General features: G+C 42.0%; 1 protein-coding gene and 1 non-coding gene across 6 annotated transcripts in view; one reads left to right on the forward strand and one right to left on the reverse strand.

Annotated features, from left to right (window-relative positions):
- Positions 1 to 25,035, forward strand: part of snx29 (sorting nexin 29) — a 596,020-nt gene that overhangs the window by 66,588 nt on the left and 504,397 nt on the right. For all 5 annotated transcript variants that reach the window (XM_038821149.1, XM_038821148.1, XM_038821150.1 and 2 more), the window contains 5 exons: positions 6,267 to 6,515; positions 10,792 to 11,209; positions 18,909 to 19,033; positions 20,661 to 20,754; positions 20,970 to 21,052. In XM_038821149.1, coding sequence (XP_038677077.1) covers positions 6,267 to 6,515; positions 10,792 to 11,209; positions 18,909 to 19,033; positions 20,661 to 20,754; positions 20,970 to 21,052 — 969 coding nt within the window. The remainder of the gene's footprint in view (positions 1 to 6,266; positions 6,516 to 10,791; positions 11,210 to 18,908; positions 19,034 to 20,660; positions 20,755 to 20,969; positions 21,053 to 25,035) is intronic.
- Positions 21,897 to 22,052, reverse strand: LOC119979168. The gene has a single exon (XR_005463668.1). It is a non-coding gene; the product is annotated as a U1 spliceosomal RNA (small nuclear RNA).

Raw genomic sequence — 25,035 nt, forward strand, 5'->3', positions numbered from 1 at the left:
TTCTAAACTGTGCCTTTTGAATGCCCTTCATGAATGTTGCAAAACCAGAATGTTGTATTTGGGGCCCACTGCTGAAGATGAGCATTTCTCATCAGATTCCCAGTTATTTTGCCATTGGCTGGGCAGTAAAGATATTGCATTTAGCCCTTAATGCCTTGAATTAGCTCATTCAGTAACACTATCTGACAACAAATATCTCCTGTGTCATGCAGACAGTAAGGCTGTGGGAATGTGTGGCCTGTAAAGAATATCTTTACCTCAGATTGAAATTTAAATAAATGTGCCCACGCCTTCTCGTGTGACTGGCATCAAACCTCTACATGGAGCAATAAATTGATATTCCTGCTTCCCATCTCAGTACATGGAGCAAAAGATATTCTGGAATTCAAAGATTTGCCACCCTCACAGTATTGTCCAGGACTTCCTTCCAGTTGGTATATTTGCCTTTGGAAGTGAATGCTGCCCAGTATATACTGTAATGTACCAACATAATTTTGGAAAGACTGTTCTTCCCCAACAATCCACTGATCACTGCTCCTCCCAGTCATTGCCTTTGCTTGATCAGAGAAAATGCTAACACACTGTGACCAAAAAATATTATGTTGATTTATGAAGTGGCAAACGACACCCTTTCACAATGTTTTCAGCAATACCCATGCCACAAAACTTGTCAATAAAAGAACAAGAAATATTTTGGACATTTCAACTAAAAATGGACTCGTGATTGATTTCCAGCAAAGGTTGGTTGAGTTTTGAGTCCAAATAGCCATTGTTCTGGTGAGCAATACCTGGTAAAATGAAACGTCATTCGGTATTGCACCTTTAAAAATGGACCTCACATTCACCAGAAGGTGAGCTACCAGACCTGTTGGTTTATCTGGCAGGAGAACAAAGTACTGGCTGCCAATTACACTATTCATTTAAGCGAGTTAAGATGTCATAGGCAATGCCATTAATTTGATGTGATAATGTGTTGTTTGATAACGGCATTAATATTTGGGTCTTCTCTCCAAGCATACTGGATAGCGTGGTAGCACAGTGGTTAGCACTGTTGCTTCACAGCTCCAGAGTTCCAGGTTCGATTCCCGGCTTGGGTCACTGCCTGTGCGGAGTCTGCACGTCTCCCCGTGTCTGCGTGGGTTTCCTCCGGGTGCTCCGGTTTCCTCCCACAAGTCCCGAAAGACGTGCTTGTTAGGTAATTTGGACATTCTGAATTCTCCCTCTGTGTACCCGAACAGGCGCTGGAATGTGGCGACTAGTTCTTCTGCTAGGGTGTGAGATTTTCTGGGCTTCATGACTGTAACTCACTGAGTAAAAGGCTCGAAGGACCTGAATATTGTCATCAGCAAAAGCAGCAGAGTGTAAAACTGTCTTGTTCACCATTAACTGTGCCCATGTCAAAACATTTGGTGATTTATCCTTGAGCTGTTCATATTTTGTTTTGAAGTATTTTATACAAGAAATAGTTTCAGGCTGTTATGTGACATGGCTTCACCAAGTAACACACACTATTTAGCTACTTCACTCCAAGTTAATCCAATTTCCATGTATTTTTGTCACATTTACATCTCTTTAGTTTAGATCCTGCTTGTGCCTGGTGTCAGTGATTTATTTTACAATAGTCATTGTATCACCAGTAAATGCGTTGGTATGGGAAAAACACATTTCATTATTGTACTTCTCGTCACTGTTTTCACCATTACCTGTCTTTAACCATCTGTCCACTTTTCAGTGTTACGTTGCAGCAGTTATGGTTATAATATGACATACAGGACCAAGCTTAGTTCTGATCTCAGTTAGACTGGAGAGTTGCCGGGCAACTGAAAGTATATTGTGCTGCGTACGGTGATTAGAGATTAGAAGTCCGTGTGTCATTATCTCTGTGTATTTGTATTCATATTCGGCCCCTTGAAACAAATTAACCGCTTCATATTACCAATTCCTGCGTGTTTTCGGACTTCATTTACATTGGCAGTTTTAAAAATTCCATAACTGAAATAATAAAAAAAATCCACCAACAGACAACATTTCCTGCACACTTTCCAGAAATGCACACATAGCACAGTTTGGGAACTCTGGTATTCGGTCAAACCAACCTACTTTCCTTTGCAACTTGTCAGACTGATGCTTGTGTCTTACTTCAAAGATCAGAATTTTAAAAAACCATAGGATGTGGCCATTGGTGACAACTTGTGCCTGCTGTTTGTTGCCCATTGTAATTGCCCCTGAGAAGGTGGAAGTATGCTGGTTAGAGCATCCTGCAGAAAATACATTCTACAACCATTGCGCACTAGTAGAATGGGGATGGGGAATTTATTGGCTGTGGAGTCCATGAGCAGAGCTGCTGATCAAGATTTCTGCTCTGACATTGGTTGCGATTGCTCCAACCCAGTCAAATGGTGCATAAGCCATCATATTTTGTGCTGGTTTTTGATAGAAACTGTGAGACACTGAATTTTCTGATTTTAGTTTTTAAAATCTTTTAATCTCTTAAAAATACAGGGTGTTCTAAAAGAGGTGGCTACAGGAATAGTGGATTCACTTGCTGTGACCTTTCAAAATTCCGGAGATTAGGGAAAGGTCCAGTGGATTGGCAGATGTTGCTATATTTATTCGCTAAATATGGCAGTCAATAAGGTTGCCCTTCTTTTGTTTCGATATTGATATTATATTGCTTTCAGAGTCGGCAGGTATCAAATGATACCACCACAAGGTTCAACCGGATATCGATCAAAGACCCAACAACCAGTTAGTTAGTTCAAGTTCAATAATACTTTATTTACACACAAGAGTAACTTATACATGCAACATAAACACTACGAGGTAAACTACACCTAACACTATGACAACCTGTACTTAACTTCAGGCATCCGGCTTAGGTCAGAGGAACAGTGGCCTTTGTTCGAATCTGGATCTGCTGGGTCTGGAGAAGTAACTGCGGTTCAGCTAGGCTCATCAGTCTGGTAGCAAGCGTTGAACTTGGACTTGCTTCTGGTCGTGGTGCTACAGTGGAGATAGACGTTGCCGGAGCGCCAGGTCCAAAAAGGATCGAACACATGGCAGTGTCTCTCTTTATCCTGGGGGGGTTTCTCGCTCTTTTGGGCGGTCCTTAGGTTTGGACACAATTAATTGGGCAGTTCTCGATCACTACCTTCGATCTAAGCCAATGAAGGGGCGGGTGCCTTGATGGCTGGGCGTGTCCTAAGCGGTCATTTACCTTGCTGTTCATGCTTCCTTACTAAGGGGAGTGGCGCCAAAATGTCTGGAATTGTTTCGGTTACCTGAGTATCAGCCCTTTGTCTTACAGAGATGGGTTATTAAAATGCAAATTGGCTGGGGGTTTCGATGCTGTCTGGATCCTCTGCTCACAAATATACATTCAGGCTCTGTGCCTGCCTGAATCTTACTTTGTCCATATTTCCCTTTAGGCTTTGCGAACGTCCATGTTTCTTGTTGTAAGTGGCCATCCCAGATGGCTACACAGGTTGCAAATGTGACCCTGCTATTCAAAAAAGGAGGGATAGCGAAAACTGGGAACTACCGGCCAGTTAACCTGACATTGGTCATTGGGAAAAAGCTAGAATCCGTGGTAACAGGACAATTAGAAAATCATAATATGATAGGCAGAGTCAACATGGTTTCACGAAAGGGAAATGTTTGATACATCTGTCAGAGTGTTTTGAGGTTGTAGCTACCAGGAGACAGAAAAAGGGAACCAGTGGCTGTAATATATTTGGATTTTCAAAATGCACTTGATAAATTCTCACATAGGTTGTTGCAGAAGATAAGGAATGGGGATAATATATTAGCACGGATAGAGGATTGGTTAAATGACAGAAAAGTAGTTGCAATAAACAAGTCATTTTCAGGTTGGCAGGCTATTATTACTGAAGTTTCACCAGGATCAGTGCTGGGGCCTAATTTATGTTGATAACTTAGATGAAAGTGCTGATTATAAGGTATTCAAGCTTGCTGATGACATAAAGCAAGGTGAGACTGAAAGCTGTGAAGAGACGCAGAGTCTGCAAAGGGATATAGATAAGCGAGTGGGCAAGAAGTTTGTAGAAGGGGTATGATGTGAGGTTTTTCACTTTGGTATCAATATTAAAAATATATATTTTTTTAAATGGTGAGAAAATATCAAAAGTTAGTCTTTAGAGGGCATTTAGTGTTCCTGTGCAAGAAACGCAAAGTGAAGTTGGAGGTACAGCAAGTAATTCGGAAAGCAGCTGGTATGTTGGCATTTATTGCAGGAGGTTTGGAGTGGAAGAGTTGTAAGGAAGTCTTGCATCAATTGTGCAGTTTTGATCTCCATATCAGAAGAAGGATATACTTACAAGAACATCGAACATCGGGCTCTGATTGTAGTCCCCCCGATAGAGCGGGAAAACAATTTGCTAGACGTTGACAGGTGGTCGAGACTTCGAGCAGTTCAGACAGGGATCTCCAGAATTGGTGTAACATCTGACTTGCATTGAGTAAAGGTACAAAGCAGCAGTCAGGTAGCCTGGGGCAAAGGTGAGGTCATAGAATCATCATAAAATTTACAGTGCAGAAGGATGCTATTCGGCCCATCGAGTCTGCTCCGGCCCTTGGAAAGAGCACCCCACTTAAGCCCACACCTCCACCCTATCCCTGTAACCAAATAACCCCACCTAATCTTTTTGGACACTAAGGACAATTTATCCTGGCCAATCCACCTAATCTGCATATCTTTGGACTGTGGGAGGAAACCGGAGCACCTGGAGGCAACCCCGCAGACACGAGGAGAACGTGCAGACTCCAGACAGACAGTGACCCAAGCCGGGAATCGGACCTGGGATCCTGGAGCTGTGAAGCAACTGTGCTAACCACTATGCTACCGTGCTGCCCAAAGGACCTAACATTGGGGTGCAAACCTGCAAAGCGTCCAGCGAGGTGAGGAGGAGGTGCTGGCCATCGAGGGGAGCAGTAGGGCAACTTTTGAACTCCAGGCTAGGGCTGAGATGGACGATTGGGCAACCTACCAGAAAGACCAGAGGCCACTTGGCCAAATAGTCAGATAAGTAGTCAGACAGGAGCACACCTGGTTGTCAAGGCTCGAGGCCCGGCTACCCGAGCGACAGATGAGCAGAGAAGCAGTTGGGATGTGTAAAGGAGGCCAGGCAAGCACCAGCATCGTGTCTCGGGAAATCAGGAGTGGGGCGACACAACCAGAACCAGCGGTCAACCAGGCTGAGCTGAGAGGGCTGGGCAGCAACCAGACTGGGAAGTGGAGATGAGAGAGAGAGAGCAGAGGCCAGGCCAGATAGCCAGCAGCAGAAGCCAGGCAGCCAGCCAGGGGCGCACACGGTTATCGAAGCTTGAGGCTCGGCTACCCAAGCGAGAGCCGAGAGGTGAGCAGATTAGCAGTTGTGAGGTGCAAAGAAAGCCAGGCAAGAGCAGGCAGTGTGTCTTGGAATTTGGGAATAGTGGCCAGTGGGAACGCAATGACCAGACCAGAGCCAGAAGCCAGCCAGGCAGGGCTGAAAGGTGAGAGGGCTGAGCTGGACTGGGCAGCAACTGGACTGGACGTCAATGGCGAGAGAGCAGAGGCCAGGCCAGAATTGATGTCATTGGGGGCAGGGCTCGATGTCATGGGGGTGGGCTGGCATGTCACCAGGGGGATGCGTGTGATATGGGGCTCCCACAAAGAGGGAGAGCGCGGGGCTCCCAAAAGTGTAAGTCTGCCTCATCAAGCTAGTACAGAAGATGCTCAATGTTTCGCTGAGTAATTGTTCAGATATATATTTCAGTTCTGTTTAGTCTTTTTTACCACTAATTTGTTGTTGTGTGAAAGCTGACAGCATTTTCAAGATGCATTCCCATTCAGAGCAGATAATTTAAGGTATTTACATTTGGCGATATAAATCGGTATGGCCATGTCACCTTAGATTTGCTGTTGCTGATATTTGCATTTCCAGGAAACTTAAGGTCAGGATGCCTCTCGCGCATTGACTTAGAGAATAAAACATTTATTCTCAAAGGGTATCCCTATGATATGTTAAACACGTTACTGTTTTTCAAAGGGACAACGATGCTGGTTACAGTGCTTCATTGGCTGAACAGCAAACAGATATCTCACTTCACAAAACTTCAACTCAGTGATTTATATTTAACACAATCTTGCCATAACTTGTAACTTGTAACCATAATTTGTACCTGAAGTATTGTTTTGTTTAAAATGAATTAAATAAATCCAGCAGAAAATTACCGTTGTAAGTTTACCTTGTTGATTTTGTTTTAAGGGTTAAACTCTATCCTCTTTGCAATCAACATCGACAATGAGGATTTGAATGGACCTAACAAGCCTGTTTCTGCGGTTGCAAACTTGTTAAAGGAGTCAACACAAAATGTCACATCCCTGTTGAAGGAATCCACACAGGGGGTCAGCACACTCCTGAAAGAAATCACAACAGTTACTGCAGTGCCAAGTTTCATGCGGCCTGAGTCTGAATCTGACCGACTGCCAGTCCTGCCTAAAACTGTAAATCAAGGTGAGTTGGTCAAGATGTCAAACCTGATACTGTCAGCCCCCACTTCCTAGGTTCAAGAGTTCTGCCTTTGGAGTTTCATTGCTTTGGTTGGATTGAATGCAAGAGGAACATAGAACGTACAGGAAGATGGTTAAGTACTGTAGAATGGAAACATAGAATATAGGAGCAGGAATAGGTCATTCGGCCATTCAAGCCTTCTGTGCCATTTAACATTATCATAGTCAGAAGCACGGTAGCATTGTGGATAGCACAATCGCTTCACAGCTCCAGGGTCCCAGGTTCGATTCCGGCTTGGGTCACTGTCTGTGCGGAGTCTGCACATCCTCCCCGTGTGTGCGTGGGTTTCCTCCGGGTGCTCCGGTTTCCTCCCACAGTCCAAAGATGTGCGGTTTAGGTGGATTGGCCATGATAAATTGCCCTTAGTGTCCAAAATTGCCCTTAGTGTTGGGTGGGGTTACTGAGTTATGGGGATAGGGTGGAGGTGTTGACCTTGGGTAGGGGGTAAGGTGCTCTTTCCAAAAGCAGACTCGATGGGCCAAATGGCCTCCTTCTGCACTGTAAATTCTATGTAATATGTCTTACTACACCAGGTTAAAGTCCAACAGGTTTGTTTGGAATCACCAGCTTTCGGAAGGCAGCTCCTTAATCAGGTGAGTCAGGGGAGACTCACCTGAGGAAGGAGCTGCACTCCGAAAGCTAGTGATTCCAAACAAACCTGTTGGCCATTAACCTGGTGCTGTAAGACTTCTTACTGTGCCCACCCCGGTCCGACTCCGCTATCTCCACATCATAACATTATGATGGCTGATCCTCCAACTCGCTTTGATTCTTTAAAATAAATTTATCCGTTTCGATACAAGGCTCTCTCCAGATGGAATCCGATCCCTAGTATTACTTCTCTCTTGAAGCTGCTTGGAGTCTGTTACTTTCTGTATATGTTTCATGGTTCCAGCCATATTTTTGGTGCTTCAGTACTGGCTGCTTTGGCCAAAGAACCAGGTTAGTGTCCAAGATAATGCCTCAAATTTAGTAGAATGGGTAAGGCTGAAATGACTCCTCAACATGCAAAGAAGTAAAAATGGCTCCATCCACTGGCATTGCCTCCTCTTACCAAGTAACGGAATGAAGAATAATACTTATATAATGGTAGTCTAACACTGCTCAGGTTTCAAGGATTCTTGGGGAACAGGACAATGTTATTGTTGATATGAATGTTTATATGGAAATGGGAACTAATGAGAATGATAGCATGGTGGTTATGTCACAGGACTGGTAATCTGGAAGCCTGGACCATTCATCCAAAGATCCAATCTCATCACAGCAGGAATAATTGCTAATGGTGACCATGAAACCACCTAATTGTCATAAAAACCCATCTGGTTCACGAATGTCATTTTAGGGAAGGGAATTTTTTGCTCTTACCTGTTCTAGCCTATATGTAGCACCAAACACATGGCAGTGCGGTTGAATCTTAATTACCGTCTAAGATGGTCCAGCAAACCACTCAGTTAAGGGAAATTAGGGATGGGCAATAAATGGTTGTTTTGCCAGAAATGCCCACATCCTGTGAATAATTTTAAAAGTATTTTAATACTATTAAGATCCCAGACCAGACCTCAACAGTAGCTAGGATACCTGACAGAATCCCCAATATTTTATTTTAATTTTGTAAGACTGTGATAAAAGGATACCTCACTCCAGGAGTGATTTCAGGAAAAATAGAGATAGGGTATATTAAAACAAAGTTTATTACTAATACAGTATTAAAATAATCTTTATTGTCACAAGTAGGCTTACATTAACACTGAACTGACGTTACTGTGAAAAGCCCCTTGACACCACATCGCGGAGCTTGTTTAGGTACCCTGAGGGAGAAGTCAGAATGTCCAATTCACCTAACAGCATGTCTTTCGGGACTTGTGTGAGGAAACCGGAGCACCCGGAGGGAACCCACGCAGACACGGGGAGAACGTGCAGACCCCGCACAGACAGTGACCCAAGCCAGGAATCGAACCTCAACAATGCTAATCAATAAATGGCATAATGACCCTTAACTGCTATCTTTATTACCACTCAAACAACAAAAAAAACCTCAGCTCTCAATCCACTTTCAAATAGTTAGCACTCAGGAATACCTGCTGTACATAGACTTTAATCTGACTGAAAATTTGATAACTGCCCTGATGGGATTTGACCATGCTGCCTAGATTCCTAGTCTAGCAGCATAGCTACTTCATTCTTGTACGCTTGTGGAGCAGTTGTGTATAAATTAGTGTGCCTGATGTACATTGCTGTTTTAACCATTCTTCTGTGAGTCTAAACTGCTTGGGTAATGCTTTCTCAAATCACAGATGTGAAAGTACTTTAAAATCTTTTACAGTTTATGGCATTATAGAAGATTTGGAGTCAGGGGAAGGATTTTTCAAAATGTTGATGAGTCAGACTGATGTTTGTGTTGGGCTTAGAAAGAAAGGTCTGGACGTTTTGCTGCCCTTGAATGTTGTGGCTGAGGCCACCAGCCAGGCCAGGACCACGGCAAATTATCACTTGGTCAGGTGCTCAGATGATTGGGGAAGAAACCTCCTTGGTATGTTGCAACATAAGCACAAAGTAAAATAACTCTACGGGAAGTAAGGAAAGGAAAAATAAATGAATCTCATGCACAGATGAATTCAAATAAACTGAAAAAATGAGCAACATGATTGAAACTGTGCATCAGCTTCAGTAAAAATCCAGCCATTCATAGAAATAAAACTGCAGGACCATTTTCTGACCTAGTCACTAGCCAGAGCTGGAACCTCAATTAAACCCTTCCGGAAAGCAAACTATATCTTTTAAGTTACCAAAATAGGTAACTATAATCAATAGGTGTTTTACTGAAACAGATATTTAAATGAAAATAGAGCGAGATAGGCCAAAACACTTTGGTTCTCTGTCTGAGTCCACAACAGCCAAATCTGAAAACAAAAGTAAAACTCAGAGCCACAGCCCAGCTCCCAACTCAAAAACGAAAGTAAAACCCAGAGCCACAGCCCAGCTCCACACACAATGTGACATCACTGAAGCCATGTGATAAGACAAAAACTTTCTAAAGGGACACTCATATGACACTTTTCAAGCAGAGAGCACCACTTGCTGGATGAAAATAATTACCCCTGAACTCCCTTCCAATCTTTTTGGCCAGTATTTTTAATCCATGCCCCTGGTTATTGATCTGTCTGCTAAGGGAAATTGACTCATTCTAGCCACTATCTGAACTCCAAATAATTTTATACACTTCAATTAAATCTCCCCTCATCCTTCTCAGTTCCAAACAAAGCAATCCCAGATTATATTTCTCACCCAGGTATTGGCACAATTGACAATATCCACCAAGCATTAACACAACTTGCCACGTTCCCTTAACCCCCACAAATGTTTAGTGTTGTGCCAAGTTGACATGTGAGACTTTTTGAAAACCTTGCTCAAATCCATTCAGAATACATCGAATTTCTACCCTTAATGATCTTTCTTGTTATCTCCTCAAAAACTACCCTCGAATTTGTCAAGACATGACCTTCCTGTAACAAATAATCAATGTTGGCTATCCTTGATTAATCTGTGCCCTTCTAAATTACAATTTATACTGTCAGAATGTCTTCCAATACTTTGCCTATCACCAAGGGTAGGCTGACTGACTATCTCGTCTTTTCTGCCACAACAATGGCACAACATTGCTCCCAATGCTCCAGAACCACACCCTTAGCCAGAGTAGATTGAAAAATGACGGTCAGAAATTCTGTTATTATTTCTCTTGGAAGCCTGGCTTTTGTACTTTTGATCCTTTGGCAGCTGAAGGAAACAGAACTCTTACTCTTTCCAAATAGAATTTTAAATTTAATGTTTAAATAACATATGAAGAGGGACGTATTAAATTGAGGTTCCAGCTCTGGCGAGTGACTAGGTCAGAAAATGGTCCTGCAGTTTTATTTCTATGAGTGGCTGGATTTTTACTGAAGCTGATGCACAGTTTCAATCATGTTGCTCATTTTTTCAGTTTATTTGAATTCATCTGTGCATGATTCTGTGTTGTAGTGAAAAGCTTATACTTGCTGTCCCAAAATTTTAATCCAATTTTTACTAAGAGTTCCTGAGATATTAGTGGAGTTAAAAAAAATACCAACAGTGATAAACTAATTAACCACAGCATGTATTATAGTGCTAGACTGTAGCCATGTCCAGTATTTCTTCCTTGGACTGAAACATGCCAATTAATTTTTCCTTTTTTCATTGACAGATGGGAAAAATAGAAGAGAAAAAAAGAAAAAGAAAATGGTGCCAAATATTATCTCATTCGATGGTGACAATGAGGAGGAGGAGCAAGGCTCTGTTGAGCAAGTGAAAAGTTCAGATTTAACAAGAGAAAGCTCTGAGGAAAATTCAGAAAGATCTTCAGTTGTTTCTTCTGCCATCGATACTTCCATGGTATTAGCTTCTTTTAGTCCAGATTTGAGCGGAAAAGCAGATTCCAATGGAAAAGAATTAAACAGCAGTATCTTGAAAACTGTGGATGTTTGCCTAAATGGCGATTCTAATCACAAAAGGCTAGACATGAAAAGCATTGATGATGATGATGACGATGATGACGAAGATGTGGATGGAGTGCACATATATCAAAGTAAAGAGAATGAGGAGGACAGGCATGTTTCTGAAAAGTGAGTGTTTAAAATTGGAATGCTGTTTTTGCCAGGTACTTCTAAAGCTAAAGTTGAGACTGCTTTTATTTTGCAAAGAGAATCTTTGAACATAACTGGTGTTTCTCCTGTGCTGTTTCACACAGTACTGTTGATAGCCTGGGTTCAGGTTGCCAATCACTTTCTCAACTGTCACTGTGAATGCAATTGATAAGGCAAAGCTTATTTAAGAGAAATATTTGTACTTCTCCCCCAAAACATTTCAACTTGTAAACAGCTTCTGTAAAGAAGAATAATATCCAAAAACATGGACATAGGTGGAACAGATTGGGGTTATGGTGGCATTTGTGGTACTGTTACTGAACTAGTATTCCAGCAGCCCAGGCTAATCATAGCATCATTACAGTGCAGGAGGAGGCCATTCGGCCCATCAAGTCTGCACCAACCCTTTGAAAGAGCACCCTACCTAGGCCCTCGCCCTCACCCTATCCCCAATAACCCAATAACCCCACCTAATCTGTTGGGCACTAAGGGTCAATTTAGGGTGGCCAATCCACCTCACCTGCAGACACGGGGAGAAGGTGCAAACTCCATACATACGGTGACCCAAGGCTAGAATTTAACCAGGATAGCAGTGCTAACCACTGTGCTACTGTGCCCCAACGCTCTGTGAACATGGGTTTGAATCCCATGAATGAAATGAAAATCGCTTATTGTCACGAGTAGGCTTCAATGAAGTTACTGTGAAAAGCCCCTAGTCGCCACATTACGGCACCTGTCCGGGGAGGTTCCCGTACCAGCCTCCCCGAACAGGTGGCGGAATGTGGCGACTAGGGGCTTTTCACAGTAATTTCATTGAAGCCTACTTGTGACAATAAGCGATTTTCATTTCATTTCATTTCATTTCATTTCATTCTAGCAGCTGAAGGAATTTAAATTCAGGTATAAAATCTGAATTGGCCGAGCAAACCACTCAGTTCAAGAGGAATGGGTAATTAGGGATGGGCAGCAAATGCTGGCCTTGTGAGTGACACAAGGATTAATCCCAAATTGACATACTGTTGGTACATGGAAATGCAGTTGATGGGTAAACACAGTGGTCAGATGATGTCTTAAACATGTTTGTAGGTTAACAAAACAGGTAATGACTTTTCACATGTTTTTGCTCGCCGTGATCTACAGAGCTAGTTTTGTTAGTTTGCAACTGATTGCCCCCCTTGACAAAGCTCTTGAATCTTTCTGCCTTTTACCAAGGCGTTTATATTATTAGGTTGACCACTAGCAGATCTTATTCGCTTTTGCCTGTGGCGGACCAGCAATTTATAGTATTATTTGGAACATTGATTTATCAACATTCAAGGTGATCCTGGGAATACTAGAAACAGGATCATGGTTTGGAAATACTGGGAATCTCCCCAGCCGGCCAGATTCCCGCCGGTTTTCTCGCCGAAATGATGCTTGGTAATTTTTTGGGAGAATTGCCCACAGAGAGGATTAGGCCGCAAAGAAAAATAATGTAATGAAAGATTGACAACATTTTGTTAACGTAATATTACTGTTATAGTGTCGATTTTATGCATAAGATTTTGAAATCTTTTCTAAACCCCAATGGGAGAATAAATCCAAATAAAATAAATGACAAAACAATGAAAATGCACTCCAAATTAAACACAGTCTTCTTTACGCTAACGATTATATTTTAATGTAAAAACAAATTTGGACAAACATTAGATGAATGTGGGTTTGGAACAATCAAATTTGGAGTTGGAGGCCAGAGGGGTTTTCATTCAGACTGAATACTTTGACCTCACTCACCATCTCCCCCTGAAATGGCGGGCAACCTTCTTCAAGGCTGAATTTAAATCACCACTTTTATTAGAAATCTCCCCCTGAACCAAAAAGGGTCAAAACGATTTTCTAAATGGTGTACAAGGATTTTCACTTCTTGACTCCTTTGCAGACTTAAGTAGGTGCCATTCAGGTCAAGCTAATATTTCAAGTTATTCCCGGCATAACCTATATCCACAAAGAAGGTTTTATTTACTTACCACTCAGTAGCTTCGATCCTGGATCCTGCCTTTGCTGAGGTACAGTAAAGTAGATTTTGACAATTTTGCAATATTTCAGGTTAGAATAAATTTTTAACTTACTTTATTTTACTTCAAAAGATAACATCACTCTTTACAACAAGTAAAAAAGTCTTGCTTCTGGAATTTCTGTTCCGGTTGTTCAGACCTTCGTGGCCCCCTTGACAATCTCTCTTCTTATCTGTGGGTGTTCTGAGCAACGTCAATCCCCTGTTCGGCTCCTGCGTTCAGTCCTTCCCGTCAACGGAGCAACTCTGAGAGCTGGAAGTGATGATGGTTGTTAGTGCTTCAGGATATTTACTACCCTTCTCACAGCCCTGCTGGTTACATTTTATTATCTTCAAGTAATATCTTCTGCTCAGTTATGTAATTTTGTTTGTCCATTGTATTCATCTAGTTTCCATTATGTCTAACAAGAGGATGTTTCAGTGATAAGCATTGGTAAAAATGCTTTGATGCTTGTCAAATCTTAGAGGAGTGATACATCCGGTTCTCGTCATGTTTAAACTGATTCCTGCTTGGTGTTAATTTATGCCTGAGTGGACTCAACCATTATCTCCAGACTTCCACTTTTAACTGATGACATGAATTTCTATTATTCACAAATGCACATTATTTCATTAATTCACTTCAGATTTTGGCTATTCTAATCAATTGTTTGCTAAACTAATTAACTTCTATAAAAGAGTGGAATACTGTTCCCTTTATGTAACTAAAAAGTTAATTTGCTAGAATGTCTCTAACTTGAAAGAAAGGTATCAGATTACAGCATAAACAGTTTTGGACCTCTTCTCTTAACGCCTGTGTGATAAAGGCTGTCTGCATTTCAAACCCTCTTTTCTGAATGCTGTTACCCGTTGTGGGATTTTTGCTTGCTTTTTCTCTTACTCCTTCGGGTTTTATCAGACCTTCATGTCTCAAATGACATCTTTGCCATTTTACTTTATAAGGCTAATTACAGCCTGTCCCCACAACTGTCTGTGCGGAGGTGGACAGGTTAGGTCCAGTCTGTTTCTTTCCCTCCTTTCCCATCCTATTGAAAGTAGAGGTGTGGAAATTGCAAATCCCTCAGTCATGATCTTCCATAACCTCTGATTTAAAGTGATTTGCAAAAGAAGCAAATGTGACGTGAGAAAGAGTGGTTTGGATCTGGAATATATTGCCCAGAAGTGTGGTGGTGCCGGGTTTAATCGAGGCATCCAAGAAGGCCTTGAAGATTAGTTGAATAGAACAATGTGCAGGGAGACGGGCAAAAGGTAGGAGAATGGCATTTAGTCATAATGCTCAATTGGGGAGCTAGGGCAGACATGATGGGCCAAATGGCCTCTTTCTGTTTCAAACAATTCTGTGAATCAAGAAGTGTTCCTTTGGATTAGAAAATTGCTAATGACAATGGATTATTTAGGAAGGGTGACGGAGAGAAACCAGAGAATTATAGATCTATTTAGGAAGGGTGACGGAGAGAAACCAGAGAATTATAGATCTATTTAGGAAGGGTGACGGAGAGAAACCAGAGAATTATAGATCTATTTGACTAACATCTGCTGTGGGGAAGTTACTCAAATTTGTTATAAAGAGCAGAGTGTTTGATCACTTGAACAAGTGTGAACTAATCAGGGAGAGTCCACGTGGATTTGCAAAAGGTAAGTTATGTCTAATGAGCTATGTACATTTTTTTGAAACTGTAACTAGCATGGTGGATAAGAATGTGTCCATAGATGCCATTTATATGGACTGCCAGAAGGCACTCATTGACGTTCCATATAAGTGGCTGTCAGCAAAAATGAAATTGTGTTGAATTATGGGCAACTTATTGACATGAGCAAGGAAAAGGTTAGGAAGTGAGAGGAGATTAGGGATCATGGGCAGGCCGAAAGGGCCAAAAGGCCCACTTATTCCAATATTCCTGTGTTGCTTTTGTCATTAGTGCAAAACAATATCCAACACTGTATGCCACAGCGTGCTACATCCTTGTGTATTGTAAAGTCCTTACGTGCGGGTTCATGACACTGAACTTCGCATTTTTGTGAATATTCAAAATAAAAAGTTAACCTTTAAGAACATGTAGTAAAACGTGACATTTTAAAGCCTTAGTTGTACTAAGCATTTGCTGTCAGAATTGTAACCGTTCAAAGTAATAGCCATGACATTTTGTCTGTGGCCTTTCTGTTGCAAAGAGGACACATTTGAAATGTCAGATTGCTGATGATAAACTGTCAGTTGAAAGAGAATTAAGGTTGTTGAAATTTGGGATGTGCTACCCATAAATTATTTTAGATGTAGTTTTTGTTGCAAAATTTAAATATACTAGTATATTTTCCCTAATAATTTTGAATGCCAGTAAAAGTAACGTTCACAATTTGGTCGTATTGTTTTGTTGGATTGTGGATTAAATGTATCTCCAGCTCCGTGCAGCTACATGGCGGACTTAGATTTTTTATTAATTGAACTGTTATTAGCACTGTCATTAAAAGTATCATAATGTTTTCCATTTGAGGCACAAAGAACTGTTGTGATTTATCATGAATGTGAAATAGCATTCATACTTCACTTCCACCATGGTTTCTCTTGGAGTCTTCATATTCTTCAATTGTATAAGTTTGTGAAAGATGTTCCAAAATAGATAAATATGAACACAGACTCAACAAATGTGTTTGCACTGAGGAGATCATATGAGGATTTTACATTTTGACACATTTAATTGATACTGCAATTTGTAAATTACTTGTGCCGACCAATCCGACGATGATACCTTGTCTCGAATGTAAAATACTAGAAATGACTGGCAGATATGTTACTGATGGATAAAATTCTGCCACAAGTTTGGTTTATATTTTTTAATGAAGTTGGGTTGTGAACATCCAGGTTCTGTTGCATTTGATGTGAAAACTTCAATGTTATAGCCATCACTGTGATCTGAACTTGAAGATGACAGGAGATTCTTAAACTTCTGACAGGCAATTGAAGGATGAGACCAGAAGTCAATCTTATTCAGTTTTAGATTTATTCACAGTGAGACATTGCAAAATAACACTACTATCCATCACCGCTGTCAATACATATCTCTTTATTCTCTTTTGAAGAAGTCAAATGAACAAAACAAATGACCCAAGGGCAGAAGTCCGATCAGTACCCCCTCCCACCTGTAAATATTTAACCTTAATTTATACAATTAACTGGGATCAGAATTAGTGTCAGGGGAAATAAGGTGGCGACTTGTGAAGTGTCTTTTCAGCATCCAACCTTAGCAGAATGAACACATTCTCAAGGTTTCAAGAAGTCATTACAGACAGAGCTAGTTTTATAACTGATTGGAGCATTTTCAAACAAGACATAATTAGTGGGAACTGCTGATGTTTTCACTTTTCAACACAATTAGTGTAAATCTGCATTCCTTGCAAGTGATTAAATATATCACCATAGGAGAGTTTCTTTGATTTTGATCATCTGATCTTAATATGCGTTTAACCACATTGGGGCAGCACAGTGGTTAGCACTGTTGCTTCACAACGCCAGGGTCCCAGGTTCGATTCCCGGTTTGGGTCACTGTCTGTGCGGAGTCTGCACGTTCTCCCCGTGTCTGCGTGGGTTTCCTCCGGGTGCTCCAGTTTCCTCCCATAAGTCCCGAAAGATGTGCTGTTAGGTGAATTGGACATTCTGAATTCTCCCTCCGTGTACCCGAACAGGTGTCGGAGTGTGGCAACTAGGGGCTTTTCACAGTAACTTCATTGCAGTGTTAATGTAAGCCTACTTGTGACAATAATAAAGATTATTAGATTCTTAGTTAAAAAGGGGTTTTACAGAGCACTACGTAGAGTATATAGCAGAGAAACATGGCATTTGAGCCAACCAGTCCATATCAACTGAAACCTCCTCCCATCTTTCCTGATCTGACTCTATTAGCATAACCGTCTATTCCCTTATCGAGCTTCCCCTTAAATGCATCTGCCCTATTCATCTCAACCACTCCCTGTGGTAGCAAGTTCCACATTTTCGCCACCCATGCTTTGAGTGTCAGTGCCTTAATGATGAGGCAGAGCAGCGACAGAAAAGGTGGTAAATCCTATACTCTGAATCCCACTATCTCTTCAGACCTCCTGCCCCATGTGCCCAGAGATTAGCGGGTTGGGTTCAATCAAATGAAGACACACATGGCAGAAACTCACAACCCCGACTAGATGTCAACCTCAAATTGATGGTTAGACAACCACTATCTGGTTAAATAGGTTTCTTGTGAATTCCCTACTTTGGTTCTTGCTGGCTATTTTATAAGAGTAACCTTTAGAGTTACTCTTCTCCACATATGGAAACATTCTGTGCATACTCTGTTAACATACTTCATAACTTATAAAAGAGTTTTTTTGTTTTCACGAGAAAACAGGCCCTACTTGTTTATCATTTTCTGACAGGTATAATCTTGCATTTCTGACATCATCCTTGTGAAACTTGCACATCTAAATATGAGGGATCAAATTCAAAATTAAAGCTTATTATCCATTGATTACTAATATGCTGAAAAGCTCATGTGAAGAATTAAAGAAAGAGATGAACAGGGAGACAGTTATCGGATGGGAGATATTCAGTTATTTGTTTGTGAGTAGTGAGGTTTTTGTTCAGTTGTATCGAAGCTTGGTTAGTCCACACCGGGAGTACTATGTTCAGATTTGGTCCCCTTAGACCCACAGTGCAAAAGGAGGCCATTCGACCCATCGAGTCGGCCTTCTGAAAGAACAATCTAGCGAGGCCCACTCACCCGCCCTGACCCCATAACCTAACCTGTACATCCCTGGACACTAAGGGACCATTTAGCACGGCCAATCTGCCTAACCTGCACATCTTTGGACTGTTGGAGGAGACCAGAGACACGGAGAGAAAGTGCGAACTCCACACAGACAGTCGCCCGAGGCCGGAATCGAACCCAGGTCCCTGCTGCTGTGATGCAGCAATGCTAATCACTGTGCCACCTTGTCGCCCCCTTACCTCAGAAAAGATATTAATGCCATAGCGGGAGTGCAACAAAGGGGATGGAGGGATTGTGTTACGAAAGAGAGATTGGGAAAACTGGGCCTGCATTCTCCAGATTTTTGAAGAATGAGAGGTGTTCTCTTTGAAACCTACAAAATAAGGAACAGGCAGGGTAAGATGTTTCCCTTGGTTGGAGAGTCTAGAACCAGGAGGCACGATTTAAAAATGGGGAGATGCCACCAGATTTCTGATTAACAAAAACGTAAAGAGGTATGGGGAATAATGTGGATAAGAAGCATTGAAGTGCCCTGATTATATTGAATGGCAGAGTAGGCTCAATGGGCTGAGTGGTCTATCCCTGTTCCTATGTTTGTGAGCAATGTCATAGAGCAACTAACTATCCAAAGAAACCTAATTCTGCTGTGCAGGAAAACTGAGGAATTTCCCGATTTTTAACCATGCATTTGAGGGGAAGCTAGATCACCACATCAGGGAGAAGATGGTTATGGTGGTAAATTTAGATGAGGAAAGGTAGGAGGAGGCTTGAGTGGGGCATAACCACTAGCATGGGTTGGCTGGACCGAATGGTTTGTGTCTGTTCTGTATGCCCTATGTAATCGTATATAATCCTATCACGTTTTTAACGATCAAATTTTAAAATCTTTCAGATCTCTTGTGCAGAGCCTTTCCATCTCTCAAATGTCCAGCTGGAATACTCTTCAGGTTCTGAATGACAACGACAGTTCTGACATTCTTTTTCCTGTCATCGCAGTGGGTTCCTACTCTCAGTCTGGTAGGTACAGGAAAACTTCTTCCTTCTTGGCCTGTAGCTCCCTCTGGTGCCTGTCTAAAGTATGACACCCAGTTTAAAAGCAAACTACACCCAAGTTTTTCTCTTTATGTCAACTTGTTTGCCCTTTTTGCAGACCAGAATTATCGTCCTTTTCAGATTTTCTTCGGGTTATTTTTCTTTCATCTTTATTACTTTGTCGACTTGCAGTCTTTTGCCAATGGCTACCTTCATCAGCTAAACTGAAATACTTCAACACATTCAGCTTATTATGCTTGGTTGGCGGGTTGTTGTAAACCTTCTATCCTCTTGGTCAGGTGCGATGCTCGATAAATATGCAGCACCCATAAATATTTTGATGTATTAAAAAAAATGAAAATGGGCTTCTGATCGTTGGGTGGTTGTTTTTGATTGGCGTAGATGTGTTTGGCCGAAGGGCCTTTTCTGTGCTGTAGACCTCTATGACCCTTAAGTGATGGTATAATTCTTAGCTATATTGTCAAGTTTGCAAAGTCCAAGATATTCAGGAAAACAAGCCTTTCTGATCAGTTTTGATCAAACAACTGTGCAGTATGATTAAAAAGTAACACTTTGTCCTTTAATTCCTTCTGAAATGAAAAAATGAAACAAAATGAAAATCGCTTATTGTCAAATGGAGTTACTGTGAAAAGCCCCTAGTCGCCACATTCCGGCGCCTGTTCGGGGAGGCTGATACTTTCACATTACTAGCTTACATCTATGCTTGCTGGTTAACAATCAACAAATATGTCCACAGTTTCTGTTCGTGCTGTGTTTGCTCATCATAAACATATACAGTAATATTTTTCTCTTTTAAAAAAAATAAATTTAGAGTACCCAATTATTTTTTCCAATTAAGGGGCAATTTAGCGTGGCCAATCCACCTGACCTGCACATCTTTGGGTTGTGGGGGTGAAACCCACGCAGACACGGGGAGAATGTGTATATACAGTAATATGTTTACCTTTATGATGCACGACCTTAATCGATCTGAATCGTTCGTGGGCCAAAATTGTAACAAAATTGTTACTTTACCACAGAAGAGGACGTAGAGTATATTCACAGAATTGAAGAAATTGTACGAAAGATGTTTGGAGCCAATGGGTTTATATATCGCTTTGAGACTCCACAGCATATGCCAGTGACGTGTGCAATAAAGCCTGGCTGGTGAATGGATGGAAATCCAAACATATTTGTGGCATCGGAAATTAAACTGGTTTTGTCTAAACTACAGCTGGGAATCCAACATATCCACAGAAAATGAACTGGTGAAATTCACATAACATTTCCAGTTGTAATTCCACAAGGTCATAAATAATTAACAATTAATTACGTAGATAAATTTGGAATGGGGACCACACTGAAAGGTGGTGAATAACCATAACTATTATGGTTATTCACCATAATAACCATAATAGTTCAGGGTTCAGGTTACACTTCTCAAAATCACTACAAGGGTTCCGGTAGTTTGGCTAACTATAACTGCAATTGCGCATAATATTGTTTTGAAAACTAGGACCCTTTGAAAATGGTCAAATGTTGAGCTATTTGTATTTTCTGTCTGCCAAATGAACTCGTTGAGCGAAATAATGTAAATTACATTGTGTTATAGATGCCACTTCTGATAACCTGCTGTACTGTGATGAACATGAAAATGTCACTCTGGCTGTCGAACTGGCCCAGAAAGGATCAGAGCAATGCTACAGGTGTGGATTAAATGACACGTGGCACAGATTATATTGTTGATGGATGATTTCCCCCCCCGCCCCAGAAATATTCTAGTTAATTCTAACACTGCCAAGCGGTATGAAATAGAACCTCTGTAGTTTGCTGAGCTGTGATGAAACGATTAACTTATTTTGCACATCTATATCATGAAATGTTTTGTTGTCCTGAACTTTGCTTTGTCTTCTTTGCACAGTGCTGAAACTACTGCTCCACTTCAGGGTGATATTGTTGGTGGTCTTTTGCCAGCTTCTACTGTCCCAGAATCAATGACTGTTGGTGAGTGTCTTTACAAAATCCTTTTGGTAACATTTAATTGGATCTAAAAACAATTTTCTTGTAATATCTTTTGAAAAAAATGTTTTCCAATTAAGGGGCAATTTAGCATGGCCAATCCACCTACCCTGCACATTTTTGGGTTGTGTGGGTGAAACCCACACAGACAGGGGGAGAATGTGCAAACTAAACACGGGCAGTGACCCGGGGCCGGGATTGAACCCGGGTCCTCACCGCTGTGAGGCAGCAGTGCTAACCATTGTGCATCCCCAATTTCCTTGTTAATTTCTGTCCTGTGACCAACTATACATATTGGGCTGGATTCTCCGCCGGCGGGATGCTCTGTTTTGCTGGCAGCCCGGGGGTTTCCCGACGGCGTGGGGCTGCCCCACGATGGGAAACCCCATTGACCGGCTGGCGTATCGGAGCATCCCAACAGCGGGGTGAAACTGAAATCTGGCCGGGTGGAGAATCCAGCCCATTGTATCTGGATTCTATCACAGCATTTGAAGATTGAGTTCTTAGTCAAGACATTTGGGCCGCTTAAGGCCATGGTTGTTGGTCCTAGCAGGTTCCTATTTCAGACCAAAAGAGGGAAAGAAAAGAACGAGACAAAGAGAGTAAAAGAGATCGAGAAAAAGAAAGAAGGGGAGAGAATTCTATGAAATGAATCCCAGGAAGAAACACCCAGTTGGCTAATATCTCTGTGATGGTTGGTACATTGAAAGAATCATAGAATTTACAGTGCAGATGGAGGCCATTGTGCCCATCGAGTCTGCATCGGCCCTTGGAAAGAGCACCCTACTTATCCCCACACCTCCACCGTATCGCCGTAACCCAGTACCCCACCGAACCTTTTTCCTCCCACTTCCACAAATTTTGCAGTCGAGTATCCCGCATTTGGGGACATCGCAGGCGTCAGCACACCCGAAGTACAATGGGCTAGCCTCGTCCTGGGCGAACCACCTTGTTGATCATGGTCTCACCCCTGACAGGTAAGTATCCACCGAACCTTTATGAACACTAAGGGCAATTTATCATGGCCAATCCACCTAACCCGCACATCTTTGGAATGTGGGAGGAAACCGGAGCACCCGAAGAAAACTCACGCAGACACAGGGAGAACATGCAGACTTCGCAATGACAGTGACCCAAGCCGGGAATCGAACCTGAGACCCTGGAGCTATGAAGCAACAGTGCTAACCATTGTGCTGCTGTGCCACCACGGGCATCAGAAAGGCATCTGTGAGCATTTAGAGTTACATGATTTGAGTGTTATGGTGGGGCAGGGGAATTATTGAGACGGATATTCTGGTGATTTAAAAGGTTGTTATATTTGGTTGCTGTGCATCATGTGGTGATCGACCTTTGATCAAATGTTTGAGAGCTGTTCAATATTTATGGCGGTCCTTGCGACTCTGTCATTCAGTTCATGAAACACAGTAATTTTTTCTGTGTACACAAAGCCCTGTTTGTCACTCGCGTTTTGCTGCTATTGTTATTTCTGCAATAAGACGATGATAATGGCTTTGGATTTAACAGTTGTTCACTTTGCCGTGTTGAATGTCATCTTGGTTGGTTTACTGCATCACCCATTTGTCTCTGTCACTGCTGCACAGCTTCAGTATGTTTTCAAAATGCTTCCTGTGTCTAACCCATTAAATGTGTCAAGAGAAGTACGTTACCATCATTCTGACTGTCTGTCCAGAAACATGCTTATCCACTGAGCCTATATCTTTCTTAGCATTGTGTCAACAGTCTTATCTTTTTCACCTAATGAGTAGGTTTTTCACCATGAATTGAGCAAGAGTTTCTTTCTTAAACACAATGCTGAACAGTGTACTTCTCAGGTAGATCAAGTTTGTAATGGCATTTAATGCAGCACTTGATACTGGATGGTTTGATGCAACATTTACTGGATGTAGTTTGACACTCTGTTTTCCTTTGGTTATTGGATTGACTCAATTCTTAAAGAAAAAACAAAAAGACTCCATCGCATTGTTACAACACCCTGGGCAAATGCACTGTCAGTTCCCACCCCACAGACCCTCCTGGGTCCCAACATAAGTGAATTATCAATAATATGTGTGTTTTCCTGAGATCTTTAACCCTTGACTGTTCCAATGAGTTACTGGCAGCAGATTTATAAATAAAACATTAACAGGGGCAGCACGATGGCGCAGTGGGTTAGCACTGCTGTCTCACGGCGCCAAGGTCCCAGGTTCGATCCCGGCTCTGGGTCACTGTACGTGTGGAGTTTGCACATTCTCCCCGTGTTTGCGTGGGTTTCGCCCCCACAACCCAAAGATGTGCAGAGTAGGTGGATTGGCCATGCTAAATTGCCCCTTAATTGGAAAAAATGAATTGGGCACTCTAAATTTATGAAAAAAAAAATAAAACATTCACAGACTGTTTATTTGTAACAAGAGCAAAAGATGAACATATAATGGAAATGATGGAACGATGGATTACTAGTCTACCTATTCCCAAAACCCCATCCCACCACCCTACCCAGACACACAAGACACACACAGTGGAAGTAGGAAAGGTTAAAAAAACGGGAATTAATAGATGTGAGAGATTTGAAGATCTTCGCTGCTGGGGTTAATGTCTTTGTAAGGGCGATCCCTTCAGGATGCAAGTGTTGAACTGTCAGTTGGTTTAGATCTTCAAGCTGGACTACTCAGGCCTACTGCCAGGCTGTGGGATCCTCTGCGGACACACTCTAACTCGTGTTGGGCTGAGCCTTACCCACCGAAGATGCACTTCAGGTCTGCTCGTTTTCTGATATGTGGTCAGCTTCAGCAGACTCACCAACAGCTTGTCTCAGTTAAACAGAACACCAGAGCAGCAGTTTTCGCAAGGCCTTTGAGTGGTCTGGTATCTTTAATGGGAGAGGATGCCGGAAAGTTCCCCTTCCCCAGCTCTCTCTTCAGGCTTTGAGTCGTCACAACCTGCTCTGTGTACCTGAAGGGAGTCCCAGCTAAGATTTGAGAGAGAATTCCCCTCTTCTGGCAGAGAGACTTAAAAGGATTCTGCTGAGCTCTGCAGATCCCAAACTGAAATAAAAGCACAGAGAGAGTCCAGCAGGACGTTCTAGAATAATCTGGACCAATCCACATCGTGAATCTGCTTAGTCCCAGGATTGCAATGGAGCTGATTGGTTGCTAGCCAAGTCTGTCAAAATGTGTCACCGTTAATGTCAGCATCTCCTGCTACTGCTACCAGGGGCTGGTTTAGCAGAGTGGGCTAAACAGCTGGCTTGTAATGCAGAACAAGGCCAGCAGTGCAGGTTCAATTCCCGTGCTGACCTCTCCGAACAAGCTCCGGAATGTGGTGACTAGGGGCTTTTCACAGTAACTTCATTGAAGCCTACTTATGACAATAAGCGATTTATTATATTATTATTACTGCTTTAAAAAAAATAAAGGTGTAGGCCCCAGCAATGCCCAGGTGCAGAAATTATAACAGCCAAAATAAACAGGAATTGAAACGGAAACAAGAGTCCAAAGAGGATTTACAAGAGAGTTCCCTGCAACAATTATTGTGTATGTATTCTAGTATGCAATCTTCATCGCCCATCAACAACTGAGATTTAAACTTTATGTCCATGGATGTTATTGTAATTTAGCTTGGTTGTTGCACTTCATGTAGCAAAAGTACAATAAGTAGGAGGATGGATTGGAAACTGCAATGTCATTGTAATTGTAAAACTTGCATTTCTCGTTATAAACCTGGAGTCCGTTGAAGGCACTTTTGTTACTTTTCAACGTTCCAATCTGTCGGCTTTGGCAGGGCTCATCAAGATCTCTGCTGGAGAGCAGATGAGATCAGATAAATAAGCAACTGGCCTAATCTGTCTGTAACTGCCAGATAGCACTCACCTGAATCTCAGTGGTATGAGTCAGAGTGTCAAGCGCAGAGGCATGGAACGCAGTTGGTACTGAGTGTAATTACCGCAAGTTTGGTGAGGAGGGGAGGAAGCT

This window comes from Scyliorhinus canicula, chromosome 15 (assembly GCF_902713615.1).
Source record: "Scyliorhinus canicula chromosome 15, sScyCan1.1, whole genome shotgun sequence".
In the NCBI taxonomy this organism is placed as follows: Eukaryota; Metazoa; Chordata; class Chondrichthyes; order Carcharhiniformes; family Scyliorhinidae; genus Scyliorhinus; species Scyliorhinus canicula.